Source organism: Sinocyclocheilus rhinocerous, unplaced genomic scaffold, assembly GCF_001515625.1.
Source record: "Sinocyclocheilus rhinocerous isolate Xijiao unplaced genomic scaffold, SAMN03320098_v1.1 scaffold1614, whole genome shotgun sequence".
NCBI classification, from domain to species: Eukaryota; Metazoa; Chordata; class Actinopteri; order Cypriniformes; family Cyprinidae; genus Sinocyclocheilus; species Sinocyclocheilus rhinocerous.
Window position 1 is genome coordinate 102,523 of NW_015641054.1, and position 16,780 is coordinate 119,302.

At 33.3% G+C, this 16,780-nt stretch overlaps 2 protein-coding genes across 9 annotated transcripts in view; one reads left to right on the forward strand and one right to left on the reverse strand.

Annotated features, from left to right (window-relative positions):
- The window catches only part of brd9 (bromodomain containing 9), a 17,965-nt gene extending 4,821 nt beyond the window's left edge, over positions 1-13,144 (reverse strand). Inside the window, exons 1-16 of one of the 5 annotated variants that reach the window (XM_016570878.1) lie at positions 13,060-13,138; positions 12,159-12,373; positions 11,090-11,179; positions 10,555-10,690; positions 9,116-9,173; positions 8,884-9,028; positions 8,671-8,781; positions 6,274-6,392; positions 6,061-6,193; positions 4,228-4,300; positions 3,093-3,188; positions 2,778-2,910; positions 2,578-2,689; positions 1,508-1,558; positions 1,324-1,420; positions 151-321 (exon numbers count right to left, since the gene is read on the reverse strand). In XM_016570878.1, the coding sequence (XP_016426364.1) occupies positions 151-321; positions 1,324-1,420; positions 1,508-1,558; positions 2,578-2,689; positions 2,778-2,910; positions 3,093-3,188; positions 4,228-4,300; positions 6,061-6,193; positions 6,274-6,392; positions 8,671-8,781; positions 8,884-9,028; positions 9,116-9,173; positions 10,555-10,690; positions 11,090-11,179; positions 12,159-12,373; positions 13,060-13,117 (1,798 nt within the window). In that variant the 5' untranslated portion in view covers positions 13,118-13,138. Of the gene's footprint in view, positions 1-150; positions 322-1,323; positions 1,421-1,507; positions 1,559-2,577; positions 2,690-2,777; positions 2,911-3,092; positions 3,189-4,227; positions 4,301-6,060; positions 6,194-6,273; positions 6,456-8,670; positions 8,782-8,883; positions 9,029-9,115; positions 9,174-10,554; positions 10,691-11,089; positions 11,180-12,158; positions 12,374-13,059 lie in introns of all 5 variants that reach the window. The other 4 variants (XM_016570875.1, XM_016570877.1, XM_016570876.1 and 1 more) reach the window with 4 other exon arrangements.
- Positions 13,145-13,212: 68 nt separating this feature from the next.
- trip13 (thyroid hormone receptor interactor 13) overlaps positions 13,213-16,780 on the forward strand; it is a 10,391-nt gene continuing 6,823 nt past the window's right edge. For 2 of the 4 annotated variants that reach the window (XM_016570880.1, XM_016570884.1), the window contains exons 1-5: positions 13,247-13,308; positions 13,831-13,933; positions 14,702-14,855; positions 15,418-15,544; positions 16,470-16,525. In XM_016570880.1, the coding sequence (XP_016426366.1) occupies positions 13,851-13,933; positions 14,702-14,855; positions 15,418-15,544; positions 16,470-16,525 (420 nt within the window). In that variant the 5' untranslated portion in view covers positions 13,247-13,308; positions 13,831-13,850. Of the gene's footprint in view, positions 13,322-13,830; positions 13,934-14,701; positions 14,856-15,417; positions 15,545-16,469; positions 16,526-16,780 lie in introns of all 4 variants that reach the window. The other 2 variants (XM_016570881.1, XM_016570882.1) reach the window with 2 other exon arrangements.

Consider the following 16,780-nt stretch of genomic DNA (forward strand, 5'->3'; position numbering starts at 1 on the left):
GTAACGCATTACTTTCCATAATAAGTAACTAAGTAACGTAATTCGTTACTTTTTTAGGGAGTAACGGAATATTGTAATGCATTACTTTTAAAAGTAACTTTCCCCAACAACACTGCCTGTGATGCATAAATTCTAACTATGACTCAGTACCTAAATGGTGGTGATCCCTCTCTGAAGTGTTTGACAGGGACGAGAGATTGGAGGAGGGTCGGGATCCGACTCGGTCCACCGCTGCGTCCTGGAACTCCTGCAGGAGTCTAGCTGCATCGTCAAATTGCTGATGACCGTCTTCATGCTCCGGCTCCTTCTTCACACATTTACCTGCAGATCACAAGAACACCAATGATCAGCTAGAGCAGGGCTGGGCGGTATATCGATATATATATTTTTTATAAGCGATACGGTATGAAGCAATACTGTTAATATCGATATACAGTAGTTGATACGAGCGCATCCGAAAAAAATATCTAGGGAGGACACAGACTGAGCTGCTGCGGAGAAAGTGCATAATACAATTTGTTCTAAACATGTGACAAGCTTTATATGAAGGGCTTTAGTAAGATATAGAAGCCTATAGTTAATAGTTTCAGTTTAAAGTGGCTCTGACAGAAAGGCTGCGTGTGAGGCTGACAGTGTTTAATGTGTTTTCCTGAATGCATTACTTACATTTCACAGGTATATTCTCCATCTGTAAATGTTAGAAAGCTATGGAAATCTTTCCATTTTGCTGTCAGAAGTGCATGAGCTTTTGCTTTGCGATTCTCCGCTAAACTTCATAGACTTCATTTAGAACGAGCGCCGCCGTGTGCATGCGTGCCAAACAGACGGAGCTCAATGAAATAGAAGCAATATACATTTTGCTGAAATATTTGTAGTTGGACAATAAATGTGACATGTAGAATTTTAAACCTACAAGTAAGTGTATTTGTATGATAGCACTAACGGTAAAGTGATTGTAATGGGGTAATCAAAACAGCCTTTTTACTCAATGGAGTCTGCTTTTTTATTATTTTCGTTTTTAGTTTAGTAAATGTAACTTCTTGTGCTTGAAAAGCATTATTTTTGTTTTTAGATTGCAATGTTACAATGTTACAATGTAATGTGATTTTAACCCTTTTTTGCACTTAATATATGCCTACATGCTTACGTTCACTTTATTTGTTTCATCCAAATACAAAATACCAAGATATATACCGTATATCAGCCAAAAAATACCGAGATATGAATTTTTGCTCATATCGCCCAGCCCTAAGCTATCAGCAAACCGAACACAAGCAATGACCTGCACAGTCAGGAAGTTCTGATGTGTGATATACGACTCACCTAATGTGTTGAGCATATCTAGAGACATGTCTGGGTAGCTCTTCATGGACATGAAATCCAGCACTGAACCAGATTCCATGCCACTTCCATCTGTTCCCTATAGAAACACAGAGAACATGTCATCAAATGGCACTTTAAGAGGTTTGAAACTTGCAGCATGAAAGATAACAGACAGAATTCTTACCGGCATGTCACATAAACTAGATTTAGTGTCATCAATCGGCAAGTTTCTTTTCTGAAATACAAAAACACTTATTATATATTCATTTGCAGTATATAATATTTCACACTACTGTTTAAAAGTTTGAAGATGTTTTTGAAAGAAGTCTCTTCTGCTCACCAAGGCAGCATTTATTTGATCAAAAATACAGGAAATTGTGAAATATTATTGCAATGTAAAATAACTGTTTACAATGCGATTACATTATAAAATATAATTTATTTCTGTGATGCGCAGCTGAATTTTCAGCATCATTACTCCAGTCTTCAGTGCCACGTGATCTTCAGAAATCATTCTAATATGCTGAGATTTTCTAATCTCTATCTATTATTGAGATTTTCTGCTCAAGAAACATTTCTGATTATTATCAATGTTGACAACAGTTGTGCTGCCTGATATTTTTATGTAAACCGTGACATTTTATTTTTCAGGATTCTTTGACGAATAGAAATTTCAGAAGAACAGCATTTATTTGAAATAGAAATCTTTTGTAACATTATAAATGTCTTTACTGTCACTTTTGATCAAAATAACTGTTATGCGATTACATTATAAAATATAATTTATTTCTGTGATGCGCAGCTGAATTTTCAGCATCATTACTCCAGTCTTCAGTGCCACGTGATCTTCAGAAATCATTCTAATATGCTGAGATTTTCTAATCTCTATCTATTATTGAGATTTTCTGCTCAAGAAACATTTCTGATTATTATCAATGTTGACAACAGTTGTGCTGCCTGATATTTTTATGTAAACCGTGACATTTTATTTTTCAGGATTCTTTGACGAATAGAAATTTCAGAAGAACAGCATTTATTTGAAATAGAAATCTTTTGTAACATTATAAATGTCTTTACTGTCACTTTTGATCAATTTAATGAATCCTTGTTGAATACAAATAGAAATTTATTTCAAAAAACAAAATAACAGAAGAGAAGCACGTTGCTGATAGTCAATGATCACAAAACCCTGAGAATGTTTAAAAACCATAAAAAGAAGCAGGTCAAAAGACACATTTTTGTTTATTTTAATACCTGTCGGATTTGGATGATGGCTTTCGAATGATCGCCAGCCGTCATTTTATCCAGCAAATCACCCACAAGCCTTTTGGTAAAACTCCCACAACCCTTGACAAACTCCTGCAGACTGAAGCGCAGACACAGAAAATCCCATCAAGCAACAGAGTCCAATGCAACAGCTTAATAATGCCGATCCACGGGTTTGATCTAAACACCTGAGAGCACACTGGACCCCGGTCTCGTCTCCGTAAGCCGAGTACAGCATGTTCATCTCCTCTGGAAGCAGGTCAGGATAGACGGAGTTGTTCTGAAGGGTCTGAGTGTTGTACGCGCTGCTCAAGAACGTCACTGAAACCAAACAACAGGACAGATTCATTGGAGAGAATTTCTTTGCAATGGCAGTCACATGCAAAAAAAAGACCAAAGATTCTGGTTGTGAGTCATGATTTAATTATTGACTCTTCTAGCATTTTAGAGACAATAATGTGACTCAAAACCCTACAAATAATATTAATGCTTGAAAATGTTACCTTTGTGCCTCCTGTCGTCTTTAAAACCCAGCGACGTCAGTCCAGGTATGAGCTTATTTGCCAAAGTGCTCAAATCTATAGGATGAGTCTCTTCCTCTGTAAACAATAATCAATATGTGAGCCTGGAGCACAAAAGCAGTCTTAAGTCGCTGGGGTATATTTGTAGCAATAGCCAACAATACATTGTATGGGTCAAAATTATCCATTTTTCTTTTATGCCAAAAATCATTAGGATATTATGTAAAGATCATGTTCTATGAAGATATTTTTTAAATTTTCTACTGTAAATATATCAAAACTTAATTTTTGATTAGTAATATGCATTGCTAAGAACTTCATTTGGACAACTTTAAAGGAGATTTTCTCAATTTCAAAAAAATCACACTTAAGACTGGTTTTGTGGTCCAGGGTCACATATATCCTTCAGACACATGATATTATTGCTCTGGATAAACTTTCTACAACAAAGTCAGCAACCTTTCTGACATAAAGTGACATTTTTATCCCTTTAAAGCCTATTGTATCATATTTTTTATAAAAATCAGTGAGTACCAAATCTGATCATCAGGCTTTTGAGGAGCGTTTATTTGTTCATCTCTCAATCATCATTGGATTGCATTGCATCATATGTTTAGATCATTTAAATATCATTTAACTAAGACACATCATTGGAGAAATAGAGTGACGACTGATAATTATATAATTTTATATAGGCATCTGCTATACTGTTATAAGGATCTCATTGATTCACATTGCAAGCATCCCAATTTCATCTTTTTGTCCATATAAACATCATCTGGAACAAAAATTTTGCTTAGTTTGAGCTGTTTTTCCTCTGTATTGTCACTATATCATACTATATGAGCCATAAAAGCCTGATGGATCAAATATGATACTCAACAATAAACACACATACAAAGGTTTTTTTTTTTATGTTTTGTCTAACGGTTCATTTAACTGTTTCAATTAAAATAAATAAAAATTTCTGACAATTATTTCATATTTCAGACTTTACAGGGTTAATTTTCTAAACACTGTGCATAATTGTGATTATTACCACCTCATTGTTTACCGGTTCAGCTATTTTTATACACATATATATAGTCTGCTATATAAAGTAGTATGAGGCTCATACCTTCTGCTTCAGGATCTTGATTAACAACAGTGTAGATGAGGGAACCTTCAGAGTCCTTTTTAAGGTACCCAATCTACATGCAAAATAAAACAAATGTTCTGGTTAGGGGCAATAAACTATGGTAATATTGCAATAAACATTGTTTCTACAACCAGTCTACCACATTACACAACTCCTGATGTGGTCGAGGGAACAACATATAGTACAGACCAGACAGAATCTGCTGATTGCTTATGTAATATTTAATTTAAACTGAGAATATTATCTTATTAAAAGCTTAAAGCATTAGGAAATTATATAAATTATTCATTTTAATCCTCAGTTTGACCCACACTCGATTTGATCTTGAAAATAAACAGTTATAAGAGTTAAGAAAATAATAATAAAATTAGGAAAATGAAGAAATATTTAAGATTCTGCTTTTTTAATATTTCTAGGTCACAAAAGGGCAAGATTTATTCAAAGCAACATTACCTTAAAAAAACATTATTACACATTACATTATAATTTTAACATATTTAATAGACATTTATATCAGTTTTATAGATTTGATTATATGTTAATCAATTTTCCAGGCTTTGAAATCAAAATATTAAAATCGCATGATATTTCTGACAATGGGAATCCTAAAAAGGTTAGATGTTCTTGCTTCCATTCATGAACAAAAGATGCTCTTTCTTTGGAATGTCCTCGAATCATGTTGACTTTCATCCTGATCATATAATTTGTAATGAAAAGTGTTGTATTTAAATAAACAAAAGCACACACATAAGAAGCGTTTTCACTAGTGGTCTCAGATGTTAATTTAAGTCAAGCTCATTTTTGAGTCGAATTGACTTGTAACAGAAAGGGAGGAACTTTTATTTATTTATTTATTTTTAAAACAAAACAGGAGTTCATAATTTTTCATATTTAATATTTTTTAGTATCTGACAAACCACAATAGATGTTTTCTGCTTGTACATGTCTCTCTTGCTTTTTTGTGTAGTGTTGATTTTTTATGGAAGCATATGCGTTGCAATATTCATTTTGAAATGCAATATGTAAAATGGCAATGTATTTCTATATTTAAATTTATATAATGGCAAATGTAAATTATACAGTATAATTTATTTTTTATTTTGCACTACACATTGCACATATGCATGGGAAAATATCAATTTAAATACAAAAATACATTGCCATTTTAACATATTGCATTGCAATTTTGCATATTACATTTCAAAATGAATATTGCTACCCATATGCTTCCATATGAAAATTATATAATTTAATTTTACATTTAATTTTATTTTTCATTTTGCACTAAACATTGAACATATGTGAGCCCGGAACGCAAAAGCAGTCATAAGTAGCACAGGTATATTTGTAGCAATAGCCAACAATACATTGTATGGGTCAAAATGATCCATTTTTCATTTATGCCAAAAGTCATTAGGATATTAAGTAAAGATCATGTTCCATGAAGATATTTTGTAAATTTCTCACCATAAATATCAAACCATACATCAATGGAAAGCTTATTTATTCAGCTTGTATAAATGTATATATATAAATGTAATATAAATCTCAATTTTGAAAAATGTACCCCTATGACTGGTTTTGTGGTCCATGGTCACATATGTACGGGAAAATATACATTTAAATACAGAAAATCATTGCCATTTTACATACAGCATTGCCATTTCGCATATTACATTTCAAAATGAATGTTGCTACCCTTATGCTTCCATAATATTTGGCATGACCCGCAACTCAAACGTTGTACCCAGATTTTCAACACGTGCAAAACTTTGTGTGTGTAAGAAACATGAGGTTACAGCTTGGCTGCACCTTAGAGTTCGGCATGAAACTATTGATTCGATCCCGCGCTTCATCCGCCGCGTGCTCCACCAGCGCCAACACATGCTCCTCCGCCGTGCTGTCCGTCGAACTGCAGGCGTTGCCCTCCAGCTCATACAGATCACTAGACGAGCAACACATCGGCTCAATCACACACTCACAAACACGAGAAACATTCAAAAGCGCTGCAGATCACTGCTTTACCTGATGATAGGCTCTTTTACAGGCTGCTTCTTGGACTTTTTGGGGTACTCCGTGTGGATCGGCAGGATCTCCGTCACCGGTTCCTCAGGCGTGATGTGGTCATCTCCCAAAATGGCAGCCTGCTGAGAGAAATCCATGTCCTGCATAAACGTCATGCTGCGCTTCAAAGCTAACAGCCGCTCCTGTGAACAGAGCACAAATAGAGCAACACAGCACCCATTTACTCCTCCTGCGGAGGTCTTAGGCTGGCCATGAGGATGGGAGACGCAGGACATCCAACACGGGATGGACTGAAATTAAGAAAGTGATTGGATGGTGCAAATACTCGTCTCTGAATGCACAGAGCACTCGAGAAAAATCTCACTAATGCAATAAAATAACAGTGTGGTGATTCAAGTCTGGGATCTTTGTCCCATCTAATACTAAAAACAAACAGCTTTAGGATTTTGGAAAAATTATTAAATTAGGAAAAAATAAATAAATTCTGCTTTACTATTTCTAGGTCACAAAGAAAAAAATCTATACATTTAAGTATCATCTTAAATTCTATTTTAATGTACAGAATATAATATAATATTATTTTTTGCAACTACATAAGATATATTATACCCTATTATATATTCAATAATAATTTTAATATATTTAACAGACTTTTCCACCACTTTTTGATATTTTTGAAAATTTTAAGATTTTTAAATTAATTTATAAATTTTTATTAAAATACATTTTTATTAATTTTGTCTTATGAAAGTTTCAGGCTTTGCAATCACAACTTTAAAATTCCCTAATATTTCAGATGGTGTGGAAAAAGTCAGCTTCCATTCATGAACAAAAAAATGCTCTTTGTAACGTTCCCAAATCATATTGACTATTATCCTGATCATATCATTTGTAATGGAAAATATTGTATTTAATTTAAAAAGTACACAATAAGAAGCATTTTTACTAGTTTCATAGTTTTTGTATATATTCTGAATCAGATTTTATCTTTTATATTTTCTGTTTTAACTTTAATTTTAGTAAAAGTTTAGTAATTTTGTTGTGTTTTTGTCATTGCTATTATTTATATATTTTTATTTACTAGCTTTAGTTTATTTAGTTTGAGTTACTTTAGTTAAACTAAATGAAATTGAGAAATGTCGCATTGGCAGCTAGCTGAAATAAAATAAGTTTTAGTTATTAAAGTTACATATATGTTATGTCAACTAACAAAAAAAACATTTTTTTATGCTTTTAGTTTTAGTTAACTATAATAACCCTGTACCCAAGTTAGTGTTGTGGAAAGTTACTTTTAAAAGTAATGCATTACAATATTGCGTTACTCCCTAAAAAAGTAACTAATTACAGGTGCATCTCAATAAATTAGAATGTCGTGAGATCGTTAATTTATTTGTTGGTGGGTTTTTGTTAAATGTGAGCCAAAATCATCACAATTAAAAGAACCAAAGACTTAAACTACTTCAGTCTGTGTGCATTTAATTTATTTAATACACAAGTTTCACAATTTGAGTTGAATTACTGAAATAAATTAACTTTTCCACGACATTCTAATTTATTGAGATGCACCTGTACATTACTTAGTTACTTTTTATTGAAAGTAATGCGATGCGTTACTTTTGCGTTACTTATTAAATCTGGGCGGGGCTTGCTTGTTTACTTTTAATATAAAAAGTTCTATTTTTGGCAAATATAAAAGCCCTTTCACACCAAAAGCCTCAGGCTGAAGAAAATGTAAACTCACGTCTGTACAGTATACACAGAAGAAGAAAGTTCAACACCCTTCAGCAATAAAAAAAAAAAGAAGAAGAAATGTTAGTTTATCTTGTGTAATTTTTGCTTATTAGTATGGTTGAATCATACTATAAAATTGGATCATCGAAGGTCAGCAGCAAATTGGTTAATAAAATGGGATTAAATACATAAAGGATATTTGTATTATTTAACATATTTAATTATTGCAGCTTTGAGTCATATTCTGTTTGTATTAATTTTGAGGAAAACTAAATCTTTTTTTTTTTGTGAGTGAGTGAGATGAATTAATGCATGTTCACATTTATTCTAGAACTAAAGTAACATCTTACTCCTGATTTCTCTCAATAAGGGGACAGGAGAGCTTTCAATCAATAAATGGGAAGCAAAGTATAACTGGTGTTACTTATTTGAAAAAGTAACTCAGATATTTTCTTGTAAATGAAAAAGTAATGCGTTACTTTACTAGTTACTTGGAAAAAAGTAATCTGATTACGTAACTCGCGTTACTTGTAATGCGTTACCCCCAACACTGTACCCAAGTATTTAGATTACGATAACCACACGCATCCGAATCTAATGGGAATGATGGCACGGATGAACTGGAGGATGAACAACAAAGGCAGAAAATAACCAAAAAAATATTACTTTGCTCATCATTTTGAATCCTGTGTGGAGAAGTTTCTTAGCGGCCTTGTAGTAAACCGTCTCCGGTCGGTTATAAACCATGGCGTTGTCACACATCAGCTTGAAGTCTGCCTGGAGAGTCACACATCAGATCGAAATCAGTTACACTTTTATAGTTAAAAGTCTTCTAATATGAAGACAAACGAAGATAAAAAGAGCAGGACACTTGTGTACCTTGAATTCTGTGATAGTTTTGTATTCGTTTGCATCGATTTTGTCCTTCATTGTGCTGAAGTCCATGGGATGTTTGATTATCATGGAGTATCCTGGAGCAATGGCGTCTGTCACCGGGAAGGCGAAGAATCCGTGTGCATCTTTCCTGTCGAGACAGAAAGACTGTCCTTATATAATGCAGATATGAGGAAAGATTAGAAATACAACGCCATCTGCTTTTTCAGAGGCTCACCTTTGAAGCAAACGCAAGAAATGCTCCAAGAGCTGCTGGCGAGGGGTGCATTCGTTTTCTAGGAAAAAAACAAAAGGACAGACATAAAAATAAAAATCATTTGTAAGTCATTTGTGATTTGTTTTGATGGATACCAGGGCTGTGCATCATTCAGAACTGAACTGAGAATGTCTTTTAAACAGCTGTTTAATTCATGAATTTGAAACGGAATTTATTTGAATTTAAGGAATCGGAAACTGCTGAAAGCGTAGATTTTACAACACTTTGTTCGAAACGGAGCCAAAGAAAACTTATATTTTATCTAAATATATAATTTAATCATTTGAATTTTATTTTCAATATTTCTTTTCATGGTAACACTACAATACGGTTTTATTTTTTATTTATTAGTCGACTGCATTCGTTAAAATGAACGAATAATGAAAAATATTTCTAAAGCATTTATTAATCTTAGTTCATTTTACTTTTGACATTTACTAGTACATTATTAAAATCAAACATCTGTTAATGTTATTTAATGTACATGAACTATCAATGAACAGTCGTGTTTTATTAACTGTATTTAATGGTAACAAAGATAATAAATACTGTATCAAAATGTATTGGTACTTGTCAATTAATGCATTAAATAACATGAACTAACTAGACCTTATTGTAAACTGTTACCTATTAATTTGAATTTAAGCAAGTGAAAACTGCTGTAAGTGTACATTTTAGTATGCTTTGTTCAAAATAGAGGCAAAAAACACTAATGCAATCATAACTCAATATATCATTTTTCAATAAATCCCTTTTCAACAAGGTTCCATTAGTTAACTATATCAGTAAACAAATTAACAATGAAAAATACTTTTAATGTGTTATGTTAATTTCAGCATCTACTAATACATTATTAAATTTAAACGTTGTATCTGTTAATATTAATGTACTTGAACAGTTCTTTTTATTAAAGGTGACATATCATGAAAATCTGACTTTTCCAGGTTTTAAGTGCTATAATCAGGTCTCCGGTGCATCTACCAACCAAGGAAACGTGAAAAAGATTAACCCAGTAACTTTGTTTTGGGAAGCCTTTTTCTGCAAGCGTCTGAGAAAACGAGCGCGTCTGATTTCGCTCCCTTGGTGACGTGGCAGGGATCTCATTATAATATTAGAGCCCCTTAATCTGTAAGTTTCCACCCACGACGCCGTCATTTGATTTCGCAAGCGACAACATGTACTAGTTCTAATGCCAAGGCGAAAGTTTGAGCAAAACATGCTAACTGTTCTGTCTTTGTCTGCACAGACGAGCACAGAACACTATTTACAGTCCCAGCCTCTAATGTTAACAAATGAATAATTACTGTAACAAATGTATTGCTTATTAGTTAATGCATTTACTAATGTTAACTAATAGGCAGGCCCTTATCATTTTCATAAAATTTGGAATATAGTTGTACCTTGTTGAGTTCGACAGGCTCGTACGGGCCGATCCGCCTGCTGCTCCACTTCTACTTTCACTCCAGGATGAAATTCATCTGCTTCTGATTCCGATTCGAATTTGTCCCGCTTCCGCTTCTTCTCCTCTGGAAGCACCTGTGGCACAACGTTCCTTTAGCAACAGCACTCAACTAACTAATTGTGACCCTGGACCACAAAACCAGTCTTATAATTATTGATTTTTCTTTTATGCCAAAAATCATTAGGATATTAAGTAAAGACCATGTTCCACGAAGATATTTTGTAAATGTCCTACTGTAAATATATCAAAGCTTAATTTTTGATTAGTAATATGCATTGCTAAGAACGTCATTTGACGACCAAATATTGTCCGATCCTAACAAATCATACATCAATGGAAAGCTTATTTATTTAGCTTTCAGATGATGTATAAATCTAAATTTCGAAAAATTGACCCTTATGACTGGTTTTGTGCTCCAGGGTCACATTTATCCTCTGGATCATCATCATAACGCAGGCTTTCGATGGCTTTACCTCCACGGGCTTCGGCAGGGTGAACGGCTCCACTGGTGCACTGGCAGCGTTTTCTGACTGCTCTCTCTCACGCTTTTTCTTTTTCTCCTCCTGGATCAAATACATACAGCATTTGTAAGATGAAAGGTAAGTAACTAGATTTAAAAAAAAAAATGTGAGTGGTTTTTGCCTTTGCAATCTAGTGTTATTTTAGTATCACTGAGATACTATTATAATTTTTTTTATATATATATATTTTGAATTATTTTGCATTTCCATTTTAATTTGTTTAGTAATTTTGTTGTGTTTTGTCATTTTTAGTTTTTTTTTAATTATAAAATGTGTCTATATATTTTTTTTTCATTAATGTTTATTTCAATTTTAGTGCATTAAGTTAAACTACATTTACAAAGATAAATGTTGTTTTGGCAACTCGCTGAAATAAAAAAAAAGTTTTATTTATATTTCAATTTTATTTCAGTTATTGTTGAAGTTTATTAAAAGTAACAAAAATGTTACTTAAAAATAACTATTACATCCCTGGTGGAACCAGTGTTATTTTCATAACACTAAATATTATTATAGTTTTATTAATAGTTTGAATTAGCATTTGTTTTTAGATTTTCCATTTTCAGTATAATGTTTGTTAACGTTTTAGCAATTTTGTTGTGTGCTTTTGTTATTTTTGTTTTTAAATGTCTATATAGTTTGTATTTTTTTTCTTTCAGGTTTACGTTGCATTATGTTACATGTTTAATTCATCAAGTAACATCCAACTATTCTCTTGAAATTAGTTACTGCATTCTGAATCCGATTTTGTGTAAAAATGTCTTAACTTTTGGCAGTCCGCTCAAATTATAAGGGAAGAGATAGCCTGAAATATCACTTCCGGTTCACTCATCACACTGGAAAGGTCAAAAGCATTGCATTGTGTGATACAGTATTCCATGCAGCCTTGCACATTTCCGTAGAGGTATTAGCTCATCCGATATGATGAATATGCATCTTGAATATTCTCATACTGTGCACAATATGGACTACACGATTCGATGTCTAAATATGAGTGTTTAAGAGTCGCTCTTTCACTCACCTTCCTCCTCCTCCTACCCTCATCATCTACGTATTTCTCTTTCTCCGATTTCTTCTTCTTCTTCTTTTTCTTCTCTTTGTGCCTCTCCCACTCGTGGTCAGAGCGGTCGTCATAGTAACTGGAGTCGTGTCCGGATCCGGAGAGCTCGGTCACTTCACTGCCGCCCACCTTGAGCACCAGCTTCAGGGGTTTATCCAGGGGTTTGTCCTCGTAGTCTGAAAAACCACACACAAAGCCATCAAGAGTCCGTTCGAAATGGAAGATTTATTTGGTACATGAACGGACTTAATGACATTATTCTGCTGTTCTGGAGGAACTTCTCATTTACTTCTACAAGGAGCATCACAAGATCAAACCCACTATAGTCTAAATACAACAAAATACCCCCTGATAGTCCTGTTAAACTAAATACAGCAATAAAAACCCTCTAGAGGTGTGTATTTCCTTTACGATAATCGTTTAGACCAGGGGTTTTCAAAATAGGGTAACAAATGTAAATAAAATAAACAAAACAATAATAAATCAATTATTTATTTAATTAAAAAAACATTATAAACTAACTAAATAAAACATTTTATTACAATAATAATTAGACCATTATTATCAAAAGAACCATTATTAAATAACCCATTTTATTAAATTTATAAATAAACCGTTAATTCTTTTAACTAAAATAAACATATTTTAGGATGGAGGTCCTTAGAATCAAAAAATTAAAATCCTCACGATTCAGACAACGCCCAAAAGAAATAATCATGAATTAAAATGTATTATTTGTGTGTTTTTGTATGAATGAAAACAGATATATCATGTATTTATAGACTATTTGGAATGATACACAGACTTGCAGAACACTTAGAATGAATTAAAGCGATTTTCAAATGCATATCTAACATTTTACCGTTACCTCCTTCAACCTTTCTCCACTCGGGTCTGTGTTTCTTGTGCTTCTTCCCCATTTTTGCCCTTATTTATGTGGAAAAATCAGGTCTAATCTTGTAGATTTCGCGTATTTCTGTCTCGCTGCCGTTCTTCGACACAACAGCGACAACAACAACATTAGCAGCTCCGGTTAACTTCCGGTTTCAGGCGGTGTCGTTTCCGGGGCAGGCTGACGTCAGCGTGAGCGCGGTAAGTTCGAGTTTGTCTGTCGCTGTTGTGAGGTGAGTGTGTTTATTTCTACCCTGCTTTCTTCATTTACTTTATCTGTTAATAAACATGACAGTTAACAAAATAAACATCAGTAGACCCAAGAAATCAGAAAACAAATTTTCCGTTCGTTATTTGATTCGCGAGATCCTGCGTGATGTTTACGACAATCAAGGCTGCGTTTCAAAATGTAGTGAGCTCCCTAATTAGACACCATGTTTGCGTGATCGCATAAAGAATACAGTGGCACACTGTTATTGTTACTGTTACTGTGGGGTTAAATATCGCTTGCTAATTGGTTGCGTATTAATTAGCTGTTTGCTAGTTTCTGCGAGGTTGCCAAAGGGTTTATTTATAAATGTGACCCTGGACCACAACAAACCAGGCCTAAGAGTCTTTTTTTTTTCTTTTGTGCTCCAGGGTCACATATGTGATATTGTTTATGTCACCTGGTTACACCACATTTGAATTTGGCGTTGTGTAGATTGTTCTTTGTTGTCAGACTGTGTGCTGTGTGTTTTTCAGTCAACAGCAGTTTGAGTAATGGACATTTCTGACCATCACATGACTGATGTCGGCATCATCCGCCCTGATGTGCACATAGAAGTTCATGTCAAATCTCAGAGGTAAGTCATGATTTAATGAACTGCATTATTCTATAGGATGAATAGACACTGATTTAGTTTCACATTCACATTTAGTTTCACAGTCATTCCAAAAGAAATGAAAATGTTGTCCAGCGAGGATGCATTCAATTGATTAAAAGTCGACAGTAGAGACATTTATAATGTTACAAAAGATTTCTATTTCAAATAAATGCAGTTCTTTTGAACTTTCTATTCATCTGTGAATCCTGAAAAATAAAATGCATCACGGTTTCCACAAAAATATTGTGCAGCACAACTGTCTTCAACATTGATAATAATCAGAAATGTTTCTCAGCATATTAGAATGATTTCTGAAGAATCATGTGACACTGAAGACTGGAGTAATGATGCTGAAAATACAGCTTTGATCACAGAAATAAATTACAGTTTAACAGATATACACATAGAAAACAGTTGTTTTAAATTGTAATAATACTTCACAATTTTTAGTGTATTTTTGATCAAATAAATGCAGCCTTGGTGAGCAAAAAAAAACAAAAACATAATTATTAAAAACATTGACCGCCAGTGTATATCGAAATGCAATAACGGTCTCAAAAACAACTTTTCTTTTATGTTGACGTCACAAACCTCTGTTATTTTTGCAGACACTCCCCCCTCATCCAGTTGTTTCTCACCCTACTTTTTTTCCTCATTGAATATCCTTTTCACTTTTCTGAAGTAAAATGAGTTTCTAATGTCTGTACTTACCTGCATGTTTTAAACGGTGTGAATTTGTGTTTGCAGCACAGCTAAGAGGTCTGAGGTGAGGACGCATGTGTTGTCACTGCTGGATCGACACAGCACCGTTTTAGGCTCCTACACATGGACAGAGTTTGATGATGAATTTCTAGCCAAAAATGTGGAGTCGGTCAGTGTAGCGGATTTAACGGGTCCAAAAGTAATTACAGATTTTCGTTGTCATCTGTGAACATTCTGCTTTATATTTGTGACCCTGGACCACAAAACCAGTCATAAGGGTCAATTTTTTGAAATTGAGATTTATACACCATCTCAGGTTTGTTAGGATAGGACAATATTTGATCGAGATGCAACTATTTGAAAATCTGGAATCTGAGGGTGCAAAAAAATCTAAATATTGAGGAAAATCTCCTTTAAAGTTGTCCAAATGAAGTTCTTAGCAATGCATATTACTAATCAAAAATTAAGTTTTGATATATTTACAGTAGGAAATTTACAAAATATCTTCATGGAACATGATCTTTATTTAATATCCTAATGATTTTTGGCATAAAAAAAAAATCGATAATTTTGACCCATACAGTGTATTGTTGGCTATTGCTACAAATATACCCCAGCGACTAAAGACTGCTTTTGTGCTCCAGGGTCACATATCATATACTGAATTTTGGAATGTCTAATGCATCTGTTTTGAGGAGTTTTTACATGTTATTTTTTTAGTTTGAGGTTTATGGGTGTGATATTTCTTTTATATCCTACAGCTTGTGGATCTGAAGGTTCACAACCTTTGTATCCATATTTTCTCTCTGAATGATGACAGTCCGAGCATGCTTGCTCTGGAAGAGGAGGAGGAGCTTTCGGCTGCCAATCATTGGCTCCTCCCAGCAGGTGATTATGCATGACACGCCCCTTTTAATGCAAATCAGATTCAACGATTCCTTAAATGGAATCATTCACCCAGAAATTAGAATTCTGTGATTATTTACTTGTTCCAAACCTGTATGCTGTTATTATGTCTGTAATATAATGCAAATAGATTTTTAATACTTATGGTTTTTTTAACTTATGTTTTTTTGTCCTTTTTTGAGCTTGTCAGTTTAAATCTGCATCCATTTCAAATAGAATAGAATTGAATGGAAAATAGCAGCTTAAATATTTTACCTAATATGTAATTGTCTGTTTCACTGGAAAAAAATAAATAAAATGATAATAAGGTTTGGAGTGACATGGAGGCATAAAATAATAACAACAGAATTTTCTTTTTTGCATTAACTGTTCCCTTAAAAATAGTTATTTGAGTCAATGCTCTTCTGTGTCAGGGTTATAGTTAACTAAACCTAAAACTTTTTTATTTTATAAAAAACATTTAATCTACCTGAAAGGAAACGTTTCTCATATTAATTTGATGAACTAAAACTGAAATAACAATTAATTGAACTATATAGACATGTGTAAAGAAACAAAACTACTTAAAAGTCCAAAAAAAACACAACTAAATTACTAAAACTTTAACCAAAATTGGAAAATAATAATAAATAATAAAAATATATTTTATGTGATTGTAATATTTCTACTTTCCTGAGAATCTTTTTATTGTTTTGACAGCATTGAAAATGTTTTTAATCGAAGTTAATCCAAATTAAATTTTTATGGCACAAATGGGTCTTAATTAAATGTTAATCTAAAGTATGGTTTTCACCACAAAAAAGGCATGAAAAAACAAACACACTTATACACAGTACATTGTTCCAGAGAGCTACATAGTATAAGACTACAACATCAGCCTCATCATTTTCTTCTTCATGTCTTCCAGCTGAGTTTCATGGCATTTGGGAAAGCTTGATTTATGAGGAAGGCATCAAAACACAAGTAAGACAAGCATATTCACAGTTATCTTGGAATTACTTAAATTATGTAGCAGAATTATGCTTATTGGCTTGGCAGAAATAGACGGTATAACCAAAATCCTGTATCACAGCAGAGGTCATTTGATATACATGTTTGATATATATATGTGTGTGTATATATACACACACGCTACCGGTCAAAAGTTTGGGATCAGAACTATTTTTAATGTTTTTACAGGAGTTTCTTCTGCTCATCAAGGCTGCATTTATTTGATCA